General features: G+C 31.3%; 3 protein-coding genes across 3 annotated transcripts in view; 2 read left to right on the top strand and 1 right to left on the bottom strand.

The window, feature by feature from the left end:
- The window catches only part of adh5 (alcohol dehydrogenase 5), an 11333-nt gene extending 10089 nt beyond the window's left edge, over positions 1-1244 (top strand). Inside the window, exons 8-9 of the mRNA XM_056471912.1 lie at positions 794-932; positions 1048-1244. Of these exons, the coding sequence (XP_056327887.1) occupies positions 794-932; positions 1048-1072 (164 nt within the window). The 3' untranslated portion in view covers positions 1073-1244. The remainder of the gene's footprint in view (positions 1-793; positions 933-1047) is intronic.
- Positions 1245-4484: 3240 nt separating this feature from the next.
- On the top strand, positions 4485-14167 carry eif4ea (eukaryotic translation initiation factor 4ea). The gene is made up of 8 exons (XM_056471913.1): positions 4485-4531; positions 8798-8898; positions 9007-9102; positions 10351-10414; positions 10501-10614; positions 11493-11632; positions 13182-13311; positions 13387-14167. The coding sequence occupies exons 1-7, from the start codon at positions 4514-4516 to the stop codon at positions 13294-13296; spliced, it is 648 nt and encodes a 215-aa protein (XP_056327888.1). The 5' UTR covers positions 4485-4513; the 3' UTR covers positions 13297-13311; positions 13387-14167.
- Positions 14168-16275: 2108 nt separating this feature from the next.
- adra1bb (adrenoceptor alpha 1Bb) overlaps positions 16276-17500 on the bottom strand; it is a gene marked incomplete at its 3' end in the record, with an annotated part of 5630 nt that continues 4405 nt past the window's right edge. Inside the window, 1 exon segment of the mRNA XM_056471864.1 lies at positions 16276-16320. Within this exon segment, the coding sequence (XP_056327839.1) occupies positions 16276-16320 (45 nt within the window).

Here is a 17500-nt window from a genome sequence, read left to right as displayed (position 1 = left end):
AATCATTTAACTTATTATTATAACGTATTGACATTTGTTAACTGTTATTTTATTACTTTTTATCAGCATCATTTTACAACATGTTTTTTTTGTTACTTTTTGTTTATCTTGGTCTATTATTATTATTATTATTATTGTTGTTGTTGTTGTTGTTATTATTATTATTATTATTATTATTATTATTATTATTATTATATTATTATATTATTTTTATTATTATTTTATTGTTGTTATTATTATTATTATATTATTTATATTATATTATTATTATTATTATTATTATTATTAGGTCTATAACATGTATAGCATATGTATATGATGTTTTGGGTAATTTGTTCCATTAACATCCGTAACTTTTCTCTGTCTTTCAGGCTGAAAGGTAACCAAACTGTTAAACATATTCTTGTGGAATGCCCTATTTTTAATGTTATCAGACAACAATTTTTATCTGGACACACTTTAAATGAAATATTTTTACATTTTAAACGTGAATCCTAAAATTGTACAATTTTTATCAAGTAAACCTTAAACTATTTTAGATTTTATCTTGTATATTATCATCATCATCATCGTCATCATCATTATTATTATTATTGTTATTATTATTATTATTATTTATGTATTTTACCCTCTGTATTATTTATTACTGTTGGTGACTTTTAATTGTTAAAATATTTTTTTATAACTATAGAAAAGTTGTATTTATAAAATGTGGTAAATTTGATCTTTTTTTTCGCCATGACATAGCCATAAAAGCTGAAATGGCAGTAAACTCAAAACTCTCTCTTTTCAGGCTGGAAGAGTGTGGAGAGCATCCCAAAGCTGGTGAATGACTACATGAGCAAGAAGCTGATGGTCGATGAGTTTGTTACTCACACCTTGCCCTTTGCCCAGATCAATGAGGCCTTTGACCTGATGCATGCTGGGAAGAGGTAAACACATTATAAGATGCTTGTATTTATGTGCTGCTGTTTGGTAAAACATTAATTCGATCCCCATTTTAGCATCAATATCTAAAAGCAAACTTTTCTTGTGTGTCTTCAACAGTATCCGAGCCGTCCTGCAGTTTTGAGCCTTGAGTTGAAGCCCGAGCCTCGTCCTGCAAACAATCAGATTTGCTAATCATTCACACCTTTGTCTCCGGAGTTGCACTGTTCACTGTTGTGTTTGAGGTTGTTTTCATTATGGTTATTTGTGTGTAGAGTTTCAGTTGCGCACACAATAAATTTGATTACCAAACACAATTTATGTGCTGTTACCATTTTAATGGCGGTGTGTATATATATATATATATATATATATATATATATATATATATATATATATATATATATATATATATATATATATATATATATATATATATATATATATATATATATATATATATATATATATATATATATACGCTTTGAACATTTTAAACATTGTTTTATTATATAAAATGTTCAGAAATAATTAAATTTTAAGGTGCTGTAAGTTTTTGACTCTTCTTAAGCATAATAAACCATAATATATTTGCAGATATTTAAGAAACATGCTTGTTTATCTGAAAAACAATGCTAAAGTCAGATATTCTGCTTTGAACATGTGTTACGTGCTGGAATGGCTGTCTTTGTTTTGGTTATTATAACTTGCCCAATGCCACTTAAGCCAGTTATATTTCAGCAGCCCGGGTTGCCTTGGTGGAAAACGGCACTATTCATTCATTCATTCATTCATTCATTCATTCATTCATTCATTCAAAAAGGCTCTCAAAGCATGCGCCCATTACTGAAATGCCATGTCCGGTGGACAGTAGCAGCCTCCGAAACATGTTCCACATGAGGTGGTTATTAATTAGCAAATAATATAAATATTACAAACAAAAACATTAGGGGAGCAGGTTACATTGTAACCGGGTGTCCTAACAATATGTGATGAGATTGCAGTGATGAGCAATTTGGCTGTTTGCACCAGACGAAACACGACTGAAATTTAAAGACAGCCATTCAGAAGCACAGAATATGCACTCACTCACTAAATCGGCCCTGAGTATGGCAGTAGATGTCAGGTAAAATGGCAATAATTAGCATTTAACACTGATCCCAACCCAGTACTGGGAAACATCCATACACTCTCACGTGCACACACATACACTAAGGCCAATTTAGCTTATTCAATTCACCTACAGTGTATAGTGTATGTCGTTGGGCTGTGGGGGAAACCGGAGCACCCAGAGGAAACCCACGCCAACACGGGGATAACATGCAAACTCCACACAATAATGCCAACTGACCCAGCGGGGACTCGAACCAGTGACCTTCTTGCTAACCACTGAGCCACCGTGTCACCCAATATAAGTGTTCCAAATAAATTATTTAATATAAAACATTCAAAAATATTTTGGTTAAATAAAGGTGAAATTAAGCTTCTTAAATTCTTTTTCCTCAAAAATTAAGCTTCACTTTTTTTTGGCATTATTTGAGGTGAATTTGATGTTCTACAATTTGTTACAAATTTATTTTGTGATTTTTATTTTATGAACTGTTGCAAATGGCTAATTATTTTGATGGTTTGAACATTAAAACCATATTTATTGTCTAATTGTTTTATGTAAAATGTTCATAAAAAATCAGTTCAACTAATTTGTCAGTGATACTTGTAACCACTTTTAATTGTTTGATTGTAATAAAACTTTTTCCAAAAAGATTTCAGTAAAATTTTTAATGAATTGTAAACGCTTTGATTCTAAAAATAAAATAAATAGTCCAAATAAAATAATTGATTAAAATATACTATAAATGCTGATACTTAAACTACATTAATTGTCAAAATCATAAACAAATGCAAGTTATCAAAATAAATTTAAACCAAAATGGATCATTTGTAGAGAAATAATGATTCTTAAAACAATATAAATTACCCATCAATTATTTTAGTCATTTAAAATGGTCCAAAATAAGTAAAACGAATCTGCCACTAAATAAATAAATAAATAAAAGTCTATATTTTCCAAATAAAGTATTTGCTTAATATTAAACATTCAAAAATAATCCAGTAAATTAATGTCAAGTAATGGTGACAATAGGACTCTTAAAACAATATTCCAAGTAAATTATTTTATTTAATATAAGACAAATTCATAAAAGTTTTTGGTAAAACAAAAAGCTAAATAAAGCTCATATTACATTTTTTTATGATTTTCCCCCTAAACATACATTTCTAAAATTCTTTTAAAATTTTGGCCAATGTTTCAGGTCAATTCAGTGTTCAACAATTCGTTACAAATATATTTTTATGCCTGAAGCAAAATAATAATTTAAGAAAAGTAGTTTTAAAAGAATGAATTAAAAAGAGCCGCGTGTAACAGAGTTTTGGTATCATTGAGTTAGCTAGGTTAAATATTTGTGAAGCACCACAAAATGATTTGTTTCCTCAACTTTATTTATTTATTTATTTATTTATTTATTTATTATTATTTTTTTTTTAACAAGTGTTTTTATTAGTTTATATTTTCCAATAATTACCAAAGAACACAACAATAAAAAATACAAGGAATAAGCATTATAATACAAAGAAAATAATGGTTATAATAATTAAAATAAAGAAAAATAGATAATAGATCTATAGATGAAGAAGAAAAATAGATAATAAAAATAATTAAAGAAAAAGTTATTATTAAAAAAACAATTAGGGCATATAAATGGTTTCAATGAAAATACAAAGAGACAGTCAATAGGGGCAGTGAGCATTTTAAGCATCAGAATCCGCATTATATTGGCCCAGGTAATCAAGAAATGGTTGCCATATATTGTAAAACTTAGCAAGATTATCAATAATTCCATAACGGACTCTTTCCATGTGCAATATTTGAGTAAGATAAGTTAACCATGTCTTAAATTGAGGAACAGAATCTGTTTTCCACCATTTTAGAATGACACTCTTAGCAAAAATCATTCCATAAATTATGGTGCTTTGTATGGACACATTATGATCCAGCAGAGAACTAGAGTACCCGAATATTGCAATTTCTGGGTCGGGTGTAGAGGTAAAACCATACATATCGGAAAACCATATAAATATGTCACACCAGAAATCATAAAGTTTTGGACACGTCAAAAAAAAGGGGGGTCAGGGAGCCTTCAGCAGACTTACACCGGTCACATGTAGGGGAGACGGTAGGAGAAATTCTGTGTAATTTAGATTTTGAGTAGTGCAGTCTATGCATTATTTTAAATTAAATTAACTGATGCCTGGAATTTACAGAACAAGATCGAATTCTACTGAAACTTTCCTCCCATGTATCAGTCTCCCCAGCTTTATTTATAATAAAGTTTAACTATTATTATTATTATTATTATTATTATTATTATTATTATTTAATTCCTGAATACATTTTGGAAGTCATAAACAGACGGGCGTCCTCTGGGTGTCGCTGTCCGGGCGCGCGCTGCTCGCACACGAGTTCGCCCGAGTTTAGCCAATCAAATGTTGTTTTCACACACGGAAAGACCCTTCACATTTGTAGAAGATGGCGACTGCTGAACCGGTGAGTCAGTGTAACTGCTCTCACAAACACTACTGCACACACTTAAACTGCGGGTTTTAAGCATTAATACGAGTTTTGTGTCGTCCAGGGCTTGTGTAGAAGCTAATTTGAATAAACATTCACGAAGAGACTGATTTCTATCCTATCAGACAGTCAGATGAGCTGATTCCCGACTGTCGCACGCATGCGTTTGAAGGAGACTGTCCAAAAGTGTGAAATAGTTGATGTTTTGTGTGAAATGGAGGACTGTGAGTTACTTGTTTTATCTGAGAGTTAAACATGGTGTTAAAGCATCTCTGTTTCTGTGATCTAGACTCGTAGTTTGCTGATGTGTCGCTAAAAAGTATGTGGTTTGTTTTTAGCCTCTGTATGTACACTAAATGAAACTTAACAGAAGTACATATTATGTGGGATTGTTCGAGGTTAACATTATATACTTTTGGAGAGATTCGTAATATAACCTTTAGTTTCTGAGTTAATATGATGTCTTTGTAAATATCTAGGTTTTTAGTGTTTAAAATGTAAATATTGAAAGTTCATTTTCACAGTCTTCCTATGGAGAAGTTTGGTTAAAAACAGGACCGTTTTCTCTCATTAGGGTCTGTAAGCAGCTTTTGAGAACTTTTTAACTAAATAACTTTTATAAAGAACTTTTAAGACTAAATGATTCATCCAGTAGCACTTGTAAGTTCATGTTTTTTTTTTTCTTTTAAGTATTTATACCCATTTCAGGCCCGTAGCCAGGGGGCTTCGGGTGGTTCGAAAGACCCAAGAATCCAGTCCAAGTCCAGAATTAATAAATAAATCATTTGTCATTGGTAGTGAAATCACGATTCATAAAACTATAAATTGTCTATTAAATAATTTTTTTATTTAAAAACTGTCAAACCTATAAGTAATGTAAAATAAAACTATATATTTTCCAAATAAAGTGTTAATGTAAAGTGTTCAAAAATAAATAGTCAAATAATGGTGACAATATTACTCTTAAACAATATGAGTATTCATTCATTCATTTATTCTTTCATTCATTCATTCATTCATTCATTTTCTTCGGCTTAGTCCCTTTATTTGTCAGGGGTCGCCACAGCGGAATGAACCGCCAACTTATACAGCATATGATTTACACAGCGGATTCCCTTCCAGCTGCAACCCAGTATTGGGAAACATCCTTACACTCTCACATGCACACACATACACTACGGGCAATTTAGCTTACCCAATTCACCTATAGTGCATGTCTTTGGACTGTGGGGGAAACCCTCGCCCACACAGGGAGAACAAGCAAACTCCACACAGAAATGCCAACTAGTCTAGCCAGGACTCGAACACAGCGACCTCCTTGCTGTGAGGTGATAGTGCTACCCACTGAGCCACCATGTTGCCCGATATAAGTATTTCAAATTGCTCGAACACAGCGACCTTCTTTCTGTTATATAGGGTATAAAACTTGTAAGTTCTTGTTTTTTGTTTTTTATAGTATTTATACCCATTTCAGGCCCGTAGCCGGTGGGGGTTCGGGTGACAAACCCCCCATTGACAAAGTCCAGAATTTGGCCCCTACAAGAGCTCATTTGTCCCATTTTTGACTACTATGCCATCATAAATTGTGAAAATAACCGATAGAAGTCTTTAATACAAACTTTTAATTATTCAAATATACAAATTCTGACTGAGGAAAATTGAATGAGCTGGGCAGTTTGTTTTTTGCCTATAGGCTACAGTTTCATATTTAAAACAAGTTTTAACAGACTCCCAATTGTTTTTTTTTTTTTTTTATTGATGATAAATTGATTTTAATAAATTGTCAAATTTCTTTTAAAAAAAGTTTTGATGCTAATCTCATAGCATTATTTATAAAACTAATAACATACAGTTTAAATGCACATTTGTAAATATACACTTCGCAGTCAAATAGAATTGTATGCACTTCGACAAAATCGTAGGAAATATTTTTTGGTACATCAAAAAGTGTGGTGACCATCCGACAAGCTAATCCAGCAATACTTGGTTCTTAAAATATCACTAAAAAGCAGTATTTTGACCTCATAATTGAATAGAAAATTAGGCGAATAGCTGCAAAAAGAACCACCCCTTTCAATAGGCTGGCTACTGGCCTGCGTTTATTCTTTTCACCATCAGTATTTTGTTGAAATGCTGTCTTGAAGTTATTTAGAGTTTCTGGATCTAAAATGGTGTCATAAGTCTGTTTATTTAATTAGATTTTTACATATATTTTACATAACACTATAACTTTTACTAATACCTTTCCATTAGCTTACCCCAATCCAATATACACTACATGACCAGGCTGTACACGAATACAGAAAATATTGAGATAAAGTTGGTTTTATATTCGCACATTTGCACTTTCTCCTTAATAATATAATTTCAGAAAAATATTCTTTGCAAATTCTAAATGGGGAAATTTATATTAGTAGCCAATAACCATAAAAGTACAACATTGTTCACAGTCAAAATGGTGCTTGTGTTGTTTCGACCTGTCATACTTGCGTGTGATTTCAAACCCAGTATTCAAATTAACGCGGTTAACAATATAGAGATCGTTAAATGAATGAATGTGCGAATATAAAACCAACTTTACCTCAATATTTTCTGTATTCGTGTACAGCCTGGTCATGTAGTGTATATTGGATTGGGGTAAGCTAACGGAAAGGTATTACTAAAAGTTATAGTGTTCACTTTAAGCCTGATAATACATTCCAGGCAGTTTGACCTGGCTTAGCTTTTAGTACTAGAACAAAACTTTGCTAGTGCTTTAATTTTAAAATAGAATTGATTTCTTTTTTTAATGTTATTTACAGTGCTCGGCATAATTGAGTACACCTTATTTTGAAAATGAATATTTTTTTATTCATTTCTCAGTGAATATAGGCGATGTATTTTGGTGCATTAAAAAAAACAGATTTAAAAACAGATATGTTTATTAAAATAATATTTTAGTCACCAAATATATTTAGAAATTGAAAGATTAAATTCGAATATTAAATAAGATTAATTAAATTCAAGCAAGATTTTGCAAAGAAAATTAAAACCTACAAAAATTCTACGAAATGTTTCATTTCTTTTGCTTCTCTTGATTTTTCCTCTTTTTTTTTAAGTTTGTATCTAATATTTTTCATATAAATTTGGGTGTACTAGTTTTTGGACTGTTATCGTAAGTTATTTTGTTAGATTAGCTCCAGATTTGGCTTCAGTGCTGACTAATCTAATGTATATGCACACATATAATATTGTAAAGCTTCCTATTAAAAATATGAGTTTAAAAGATAGGTTTGTGAGGGGTGTACTTATTATATTCTGCACTGTAGCCCCTTTTTGTGTCTTTAAGACTTTAAGACACCTTTAAGACAAAATATTGTTAATAAGTGCTAATATTTATGCATGTACCATTATAACATTTTTCATCTGAAAGAGAACTTTTTTGAAAGTGAAAGGAGTAATATGTCATCACTTACTTAATGTTAATGATTACTTTTTTTTTTTTTACTTTGTTTTTAATTAAAGATTTTATAAACATACACATAACATTTACTTAGAATATTAACATTCACAAAAAGTAAATATAATAATAGATAAATTATAATAATAAATTAATAACAGTGACAGCTTAAAAAAAAGATAATACATTTACATTGAAAAAAAATAAAAATAAAAGTAGATAAATAAATTCCAATATAAAGACAATAACTACAACAAAGCCCCTGAAAGCATTTTAAAGATCACTTATTTTTAAGTCTTTTTTTTTTTTTTTTTTGTTAGGGCCTTTGCTCACTCAAGGGGTCTCTGGCACTCTAATGAATCTTTAGAGATTCATTGAAATGATAAAAAAATTTAAATGAAACCCCTAAAAAATCTGATTGCCCTCTCAATACAAAATTTTGTTCTTATTTGAGAACCAAAAACTGCATATATAAGGATTGAATGAGTAAAGTCATGTTAATTAACTAATTGAGTTGTCATCTAACTTTTTTGCATTCACATTTCATCACATTTATTTCTATTTATGGCGAGTGTGGCAATAATGTTTCAAGTTGTATTCGTAAGAGACATTTGTAAAACTACTAATCGCAAAACAATTTATCAATAATCCAGCTACTGAAAAAAGTTATGGGGACTTTGAATATTGTTGTATACAATAGACAAAAAATATATAATTTCTTAAAAAGGTCTCTCATTCGCTATTGCAGAGCTTTTCATGCATTTCCTGTTAATATAATCAGTTGTTGTTTTCTGTTCCGTTAGGAAACATCAACAAATCCATCAAATTCAGAAGAAAAAAACGAGGAAAATAAGCAAGAGATTGTGAGTCTTGAAGATTACATTAAGCATCCACTGCAGAACAGGTAAAGCCTCTTAGGCCATATATGTTTGATGTATTTATAATGTGAAACAATAGTACAATACCTGGAGGAGATTCAAAGCTTTTTTTTCCCCTTTCTCCCTTTTGCCAGATGGGCTCTTTGGTTCTTTAAAAATGACAAAAGCAAAACATGGCAAGCTAATCTCCGTCTCATCTCAAAGTTTGACACAGTGGAAGACTTCTGGGCGTAAGTATATAACTAGACACAATTGAAGCAACACAAAAAGCATGATTGATAATACTAAAAACTATGACAAAAAGAGACCATATGTTGCTGTTTCTTCTTTTTCTTTAAGTCTGTGATATGTTTTTAAATGTATAAGGTATGAAAGCTCATAGCCTACCACAAAATATAGTATATTGTATGTATTGAACATAGACTCATTGAACATAGACATCGGCCTTAAAAGGATAGTTTACCCAAAAGTGAAAATTTACTCACTATTTACTCCCCCTCAAGAGGAGCCAAACCTTTGAGTTTTCTTTTTTTGTTGTTGTTGGAACACAAAAAAAGGTATTTTGAGGACATCCATAGTGGGATAAACAAATACCATGAAAGTCAATGGTTACCGGTTTCCAAGATTTTTCTAAATAACTTTTGTGTTCAAGAGAAAAAAGAAACCCAAGCAACTTTGTGACAAGTAAAGGGTGAGTTAATTATGGTAGAATTTTCTGTTTTGGCTGAACTGTCTCTTTAAAAGTGAATCCTGGTGAATATGGTGAATGATTTTTCATTTATGACTGGCCAATAATATTAAAGAAAACTCCGGAAGAAGAGGCTATGTAGAAACAGAAGCATTTCAGTCAGAGAATGGCTTCGAATATGACCTTGCAATATTGTACAATATGCGAACATTAGTGTTTTTTTTTTTTTTCCATTGTTAATTGTTATTATTTTCTGTTACACCCAGTAAACAAAACAGTGTCAAAAAAAAATTAATAAATATATATATATATATATATATATATATATATATATATATACACACACACACACACACACACACACACACACACACACACACACACACACACGTGTGTGTGTGTGAGTCTTATGTTGCATGGGTATATTTTTGGCAATAGCCAAAAATTACACTATAAATCAAAATTATAGATTTTAATTTCATGTTAAAATCATTAGACTTTTAAGTAAAGATTATGTTCTATGAAGATATTTTGTTAATGCATTTGTGTTGTCGAGAAAACAATTGGAGCAAATTTAAAGGGCATTTTCTCAGTATTTGGAATTTTTTTTAACCCTCAGATTCCAGATTTTCAAATTGCTGTATCTTGACCAAATATTACCCAAAACAATAAGTATATAAATGGGAAGCTTATTTATTCCACTTTTAGACAATTTCTGAAATTTACACTGGTTCTGTGACATACTTTTTAAATCAACTGACACTAACAAGTATTGTTGTTATATTTACAGGTTATACAATCACATTCAGTTATCAAGTAACTTAATGTCAGGATGCGATTACTCCCTTTTCAAGGTAAGATGCGGTAGAGCATAATAACAGTGTGCTAGTTGTATTGAATCAATCAAAATGAATCTGTGCTTGTGTTTTTTTTGTGGCAGGATGGCATTGAGCCCATGTGGGAAGATGAGAGAAACAAGCGGGGTGGCCGCTGGCTGATCACCCTGTCCAAACAGCAGCGTAGAGCCGACCTGGACCGCTTCTGGCTGGAAACAGTAAGTCCACATTCTCCCTAGTCCATATTCACAGTGAATACACAGTGTGCTAAAATAGATCACCAATAATTATTAGAACATTTTGTTATGAATTTCTCATTTTCCTTTCAAATTTTATGTCTTTGACTGTTATTGGAGTGAACATTCCACATTTTATGTTTAGCCAAACAAAAGAGGATATGAGATATAGGCTTGTGAATAAATACAGTAGTCAGCATTTAAAGAGGATCCAAAGTTTTGTTATTGTATATTTATTAGTGCTGGGCAAAAATTAATTGCATCCAAAATAAAAGTTTGTTTTGGCATAATTTAGGTGTGTACTGTGTAAGTTTATTATGTACATGTAAATGCACACAGGCATGCATATATTTGAGAAAATGTTTATTTATATTTAGATATAAAATATGTGGGCATATGATACAAATTATATATAAATTTAAATAGCCATGTGACAAAGTAGTTTTGTGTCTATCACATATACATAATAAATATATGAAATACACACATATATTATGCCAAAACAAACTTTTATATTTGATTATTTTTTTGCCCAGCGCTAATAATTATTAAATAATAATAAATAGATTTATTATTAAGTATTGATATTCTATGTCACTTTTAAACTTGGCATTGCTCAATACACATTTTGGTTTGATAAAAGATTTTGATCCACTTCAAATATTGACTAAAATAGCTTAATAATCACTAATCACAGAAATATTATCAAAAATAATGCTTGATTAAAAAACAACAACATTATTCTCAGTATATCTCATTACCTTTTTATGAGCTCAAATATTCAACTGTAATATTAAAATATATATGTGTGTGTGTTTATATGTAGAGTAAAGAATGTTCTTTCTCATGTATTATTTCAGCTTTTGTGCCTTGTTGGAGAAGCGTTTGATGACCACAGTGACGATGTCTGTGGTGCTGTCGTCAACATCCGAACAAAGGGAGACAAAATCGCAATATGGACGACAGACTACGAGAACAAAGATGCCATCGTACACATAGGGTAAACATTACACTTTTATACTGTACATGAAACTGATATGATTTTTATGTTAAATGTTGATTATTTGTGCATACTGTTGTGAAATATTTCTAATCATATGAAATATTATAGATATTCTAAATAATGCATTTAGTATAGTGCATTTAACATCAAGCTCCCTTACATGAAATAAAACCCGAAAATAAATGAAAGACTCTTTGCAAATTATAATTTTGAGACCAGGAATGAACAAACTGTCAATACTAGATGTTGAATTGGATGTTCTAGGTTGACTTATTTGTATTTACTGAATAACGAAGCACCACCTAAATGTAATTACTGCCAAGCTGCTCTTACCATGAAACATATTTTGTTGGAATATGGAAGTTTGAATATCATAAGACAAGATTTTTATAATGAGAGTACTTTGGATATTTTTAAAAAGGTACCATTAGGAAGAATCTTAAATTATTTAACAAACGTTGAACTAAAAAAATCATATTTAACTTTGTATATTTTTTGTGAGAATATTATTCATTTATATTCTATATGTTTGTCTAAGTAACTTTTTATTGTAAGACAAATTTGTTTTTATCATGTAATATTTTTATGTATATCCATTTTGCCATGAAAGAGCCTTAAGTTGCTGATGTGGCTATTAATAAATAAATAAATAACATCAAGCCATCAATCAAAACATTTAGGTTGTTGCTGATTCAAAAAGGTTAAATTGAAAGGATTTGTGGAGTGGGGAAACAAAATGCAGACTTTTTTGCAAACTGAATTGCGACAGATTTTTGCGACTTATCTGCATATTTTTTCAGGTGCAACTTAATTTACAATTATTTATAATTTATTATTTTATAATTACACATTTATTTATTAATTTATAATTATAATTTATATATTTTTAAATGTATAATTCATATAACTTAAAATTGTATTATTTTTCTTTCAGTAAAAAAAGCTTTCAGTAGAGGGGTGCCATATATTATTAAAAATAGATCTTAATATTTCTGGAATTTCTTTTTTTTGTACAGAATTTATAACGATAAATAAACAATAGTGCTATATTTTGTGTGATACAACATTTTATAAAAAAACAACACAGAGGTACTGTTGCTTTCTTTAATTAAACAATAATTACTCTTTATTATAAATTCATGTCAATAATAAGATTACAAAAATATTCAAAAAGGCGGCAAAACCAAAGTTCCAAAAAAATACCTGTCCAAAAAAAAACTGTCATCAGACAGTGTCTTGCTGATAAAGAGCCCTTGTGTTCGAGAGTTACACGCTTTGTGTCAGCTTTTTTAATTTAATAAATAATTTTTGGGGTTTTTTTTAGCTTTGGTGTTGCCGCCTTTTTGAATATATTTTTGCAGGTTTTGCTGTTTGGCTGAGCACCCATTTATCACAAATAATCACACAAGTAAGATTAGGAAAACAAATAAGATCACATATATTACACTCTGACGAATGTCTCAGTATATTTTTGGTTAATACTCATCCAGATTATGTCTTAACTTTGTCTGTAAGTGTTTAAGTTTTGTCTTTTTCTCCTTCACAGGCATGTGTACAAAGAAAGATTAGGTGTGCCGCCAAAGGTCATCATTGGATACCAGTCACATGCGGACACAGCCACCAAAAGTGGTTCCACCACCAAGAACAAGTTTGTTGTTTAAGGAGCCTTTTAAACAGTACGTCATTTTTCATCATTCCTTTAACATTTTCATATCGTTACATCGATTGCTCATGCCATGATTTAATTTCAGACGCTGCATCAACAGTCTGAATCTATATTAAATCCAGATCTTGATCAACATTGACATACAAACAGACAAACAGGATCTGACCATTTCACAGGATTCTGTGAGGGAAACACTAGGAAATTAAAGGCCTTGAGATTTGAAGATTATTCAGAGGAATCTTGTATTTACAAAACTGTACAGTGTGTAAAAACAAAGCCACGTTCTTTTTTAATTGTCAGCGTACTATTAACGAATATCTTTTTTGCTAGTGGGGATTGGGGGAGTGTGTTCGATTCAATTTATGAATGTTTTTCTTTCATATTCTGTTTGACTTTTTATGTTGTGTTGCAGTTACTAAATCTTAAGTGTAATTTATTTATTTTTTTACTCGGTGCACTAATTTCTGCTTTGGATTTAGTGTTTGAGTGATTTCGACAGTAAACTGATCATGCTATTTCTAATCACACTATCTCGTATCGCAGCTTGAGAATGTCAAAGGCTGGCTCTGTTGCAAAGACTGTTGTATAAATGTGTATTTTTGCAGTCTTGTTCCACATTCCTCATGTCAAGTGTTTAAGGCAGTGTTGAGAAAACGGATCTCCTTTTTTTATAAGGGGTTCACAAAGTAGCTGGATTTCTTTGTAATATGAAACATGATATAAACTCCTTTCTTGAACATGGGTGCTTATGAAAATGTACGAAAAAAATGACTGTAAATAAATTGTACAGTACATTGTCTATAACTTGTAAGAGCCTCTGAAATGCTTATGTTTATGATAAATAAATAATACTCTGAGATTCTTGAGATGTGGACATCATTTTCTTGTTCCATTAGGATATATATACACTCCAAACAATAAACTTCTTCCACTGTGTTTTCTGTTTTAATACAAAAATCTAATCATGCTTCAAACAACTTGCATAACTTGAGACGCAAAATGAAAATCTCACTTTCTGCTAAATTAAATTATAATTATTATAAACTGATATATTTTTTATAATCCAAGCATAGATATCTCTTGCAGTGTTTGACAAGCTGCTTGGAAAATGTAGTGAGCTAAGCTATTAGCTACTCTACTTAAAATATAGCTTAATTACACTAAATGCTTCCACCTGGGAAACGTAGCAAGCTAAGCTAAAAGCTACATGGCAAAAGTAGCTTAGCTACAGTTGAATCAGAATTGTTGGCCTGCCTTTGAATTATTTGGTGGGTCGCTGGAATAACGATGAGCGAATTGCCGGTGGACCGCCAACTTTGCTGCTGGTCTTGTGTTAGCTGCAGTTACTAATAGTATTCAATACAATTCACCTTTATTTGTATAGCGCTTATACAATGTAGATTGTGTCAAAGCAGCTTCACATAAAAAAATAGTACTATATTATATAGTAGAATTAACCCTACATTGTACTAAGTTTTCTAAAGTTTAAATTTACTATAGAATAATATAATATATTGCCATAGTTGTTGTATTGCAACTATAAAAGTACCACAGCAAATTAATTCAATGATCTCCCTATAGTATTGTTAAAAAACGCTATTTTAAATATTTACATTAAACCACTATATATTTTTTTCATGTGAGTGTACTTTTTTGCAGAACAGATTTGCAGAACAAACAGTGAATACATTTAAAACCAATTCAGCTCTATTAGGATTAATTTTAACACGTGTTCTTCGAGGTATAGTCCTGCTTCAGAAATAATCCAGTCATCTTTCCATCAAGCAAGTTTCTCGTGTCAGCCCACCGTCTCTTTAAACTGTTTTTGAGCCAATTGATATTGATAGCATGTTTGTTCTTGCTTAAATGTCTCTTCATTTAGTTTAGTTTTTATGAAAACAAGATTTTTTATTATCAAGTGAATGTGTTTTAGGAATTATTCGCTATTTATAAACTATATATTGTATTTGTTTAAAATATTGCCCTCAAGTTGCTGGAAACATGCTCTGAAGCTTTTAGATATTTCCCTATTAAATTAATAATAAAAAAGTGCTTATTCCAGATCTTAAGGATGGATATATATATATATATATATATATATATATATATATATATATATATATATATATATATATATATATATATATATATATATAAATTTTTTTTTTTTTTTAAATAATAAATTCCACTAATTTATTGTTCATGATCTTTTCCAAAGCCAATGAGGTAGTGAAACAGCCCCATAAATTCCAAATAATGTGCCAAAAAATGTAATGCCCTTACTCACGCTGCGTCAGATTTGTAGTTTGTTTGCGTCCTCCAGCCGTATAACCAATCATTCACGTTCCATTGAGCTAATCAACCCAGTAGCCAATCAGAGGCGTTGGATTAGTCACCTCTGAAAATGCCGGATATATCCCCTCGTCATAAGCAAACAGCGTTGTGATTGTTGAGACCAGTCTATGGTTGAGACGATTCAAGTAAGAGATTAATTCATATTCATTTCGTTGATATAAAGAGTATTTGCAAAACTTGTTTTTGACTAATAATTTTTGGGCTGTGTTGGCCTACTCACGAGGTGCCATTTATTCAAACATAATATATTCATATTCATTTTCAATAGACGCTCGTTAGTTATTATGGTGGCTTGAAAAGCCAGCATACTGTTATCTATCTTAAACTTATTATTCTTCTTCTTCTTCTTCTTCTTCTTCTTCTTCTTCTTATTCTTCTGAGACTAATTTCTAAGTGTATCTCCTCCTAGGCCTTTCAAGCTACACACTTCAAACTTTCGTCAAACCTTCAAACTGGTCTGACTCGGGTTGCTATATCTTTTCTAACTGATCCGACCTTGGGTTTTCCGAAAAACGACCCAGAAAAATCCCAAAAGTCCCATTGACTTAACATTGGGTCAAACTTTGTGAGCTCATAACTCTGCATCAGACTGTCCTACAGACTTCTAACTGGACTCATTTAACTCAGTCTAGCCAGCAGCCAATAACTGATGACTTTTTAACTTACTAGCCACTCCCTAGCAACCACTTACAGCACCCTAGCAACTGTCCCATAGACTTCCATTGTAAAAGACTCCCATTGACTTAACAATGGATCAACCTTTGTGAGCTCATAACTCTGCATCAGACTGTCCTACAGACTAGAGTCTGGCCTCATTCAACTCAGTCTAGCCAGCAGCCAATCACTGATTACCTTTAAACTAACTAGCCACTCCCTAGCAACCAATTTCAGCACCCGAGCAACTGTCCCAGAGACTGTGACAAGCTATTCTAACACACGCTAACAGTTTTAACATCCTACTGACATGCTAATCTTGCTAGAAAGGTGCTAGCAAAACGATAGTGACATGCTAGTCATGCTAGTAACATGCTAATTCATGCTAGAATCATGCTAACAACATGCTAATTCATGCTAGAAACAAGCTGATTCATGCTAGAATCATGGTAGTAACATGCTAGTAACATGCTAATTAATGCTAGAAACATGCTAATTCATGCTAGAATCATGCTAACAACATGCTAATTCATGCTAGTAACATACTAATTCATGCTAGAAACATGCTAGTAACATGCTAGAATCATGCTAATTCATGCTAGAAACATGCTAGTAACATGCTAGAATCATGCTAGTAACATGCTACTTCATGCTAGAATCATGCTAACAACATGCTAATTCATGCTAGAATCATGCTAGTTACATGCTAATCCATGCTAGAATCATGCTAGTAACATGCTAATTCATGCTAGAATCATGCTAGTAACATGCTAATTCATGCTAGAATCATGCTAGTAACATGCTAATTCATGCTAGAATCATGGTAGTAACATGCTAATTCATGCTAGAAACATGCTAGTAACATGCTAATTCATGCTAGAATCATGCTAGTAACATGCTAATTCATGCTAGAATCATGCTAATAACATGCTAATTCATGCTAGAAACATGCTAATTCATGCAAGAATCATGCTAATAACATGCTAAATCATTCTATAAACATGCTAGTAACATGCTAATTCATGCTAGAAACATGCTAGTAACATGCTAATTCATGCTAGAATCATGCTAGTAACATGCTAATTCATGCTAGAATCATGCTAGTAACATGCTAATTCATGCTAGAATCATGCTAGTAACATGCTAATTCATGCTAGAATCATGCTAGTAACATGCTAGTTCATGCTAGA

This window comes from Danio aesculapii, chromosome 14 (assembly GCF_903798145.1).
Source record: "Danio aesculapii chromosome 14, fDanAes4.1, whole genome shotgun sequence".
Taxonomy (NCBI): Eukaryota; Metazoa; Chordata; class Actinopteri; order Cypriniformes; family Danionidae; genus Danio; species Danio aesculapii.
This window is presented reverse-complemented; position numbering and strand designations above follow the sequence as displayed.

Bases quoted from the DNA above. Each gene is read 5' to 3' on its own strand.
- eif4ea (XM_056471913.1), top strand. The intron at 8,899-9,006 runs GTAAAGCCTCTT...CCCTTTTGCCAG, and splicing joins AAGCATCCACTGCAGAACAG to ATGGGCTCTTTGGTTCTTTA. The intron at 10,415-10,500 runs GTAAGATGCGGT...TTTTTGTGGCAG, and splicing joins GCGATTACTCCCTTTTCAAG to GATGGCATTGAGCCCATGTG.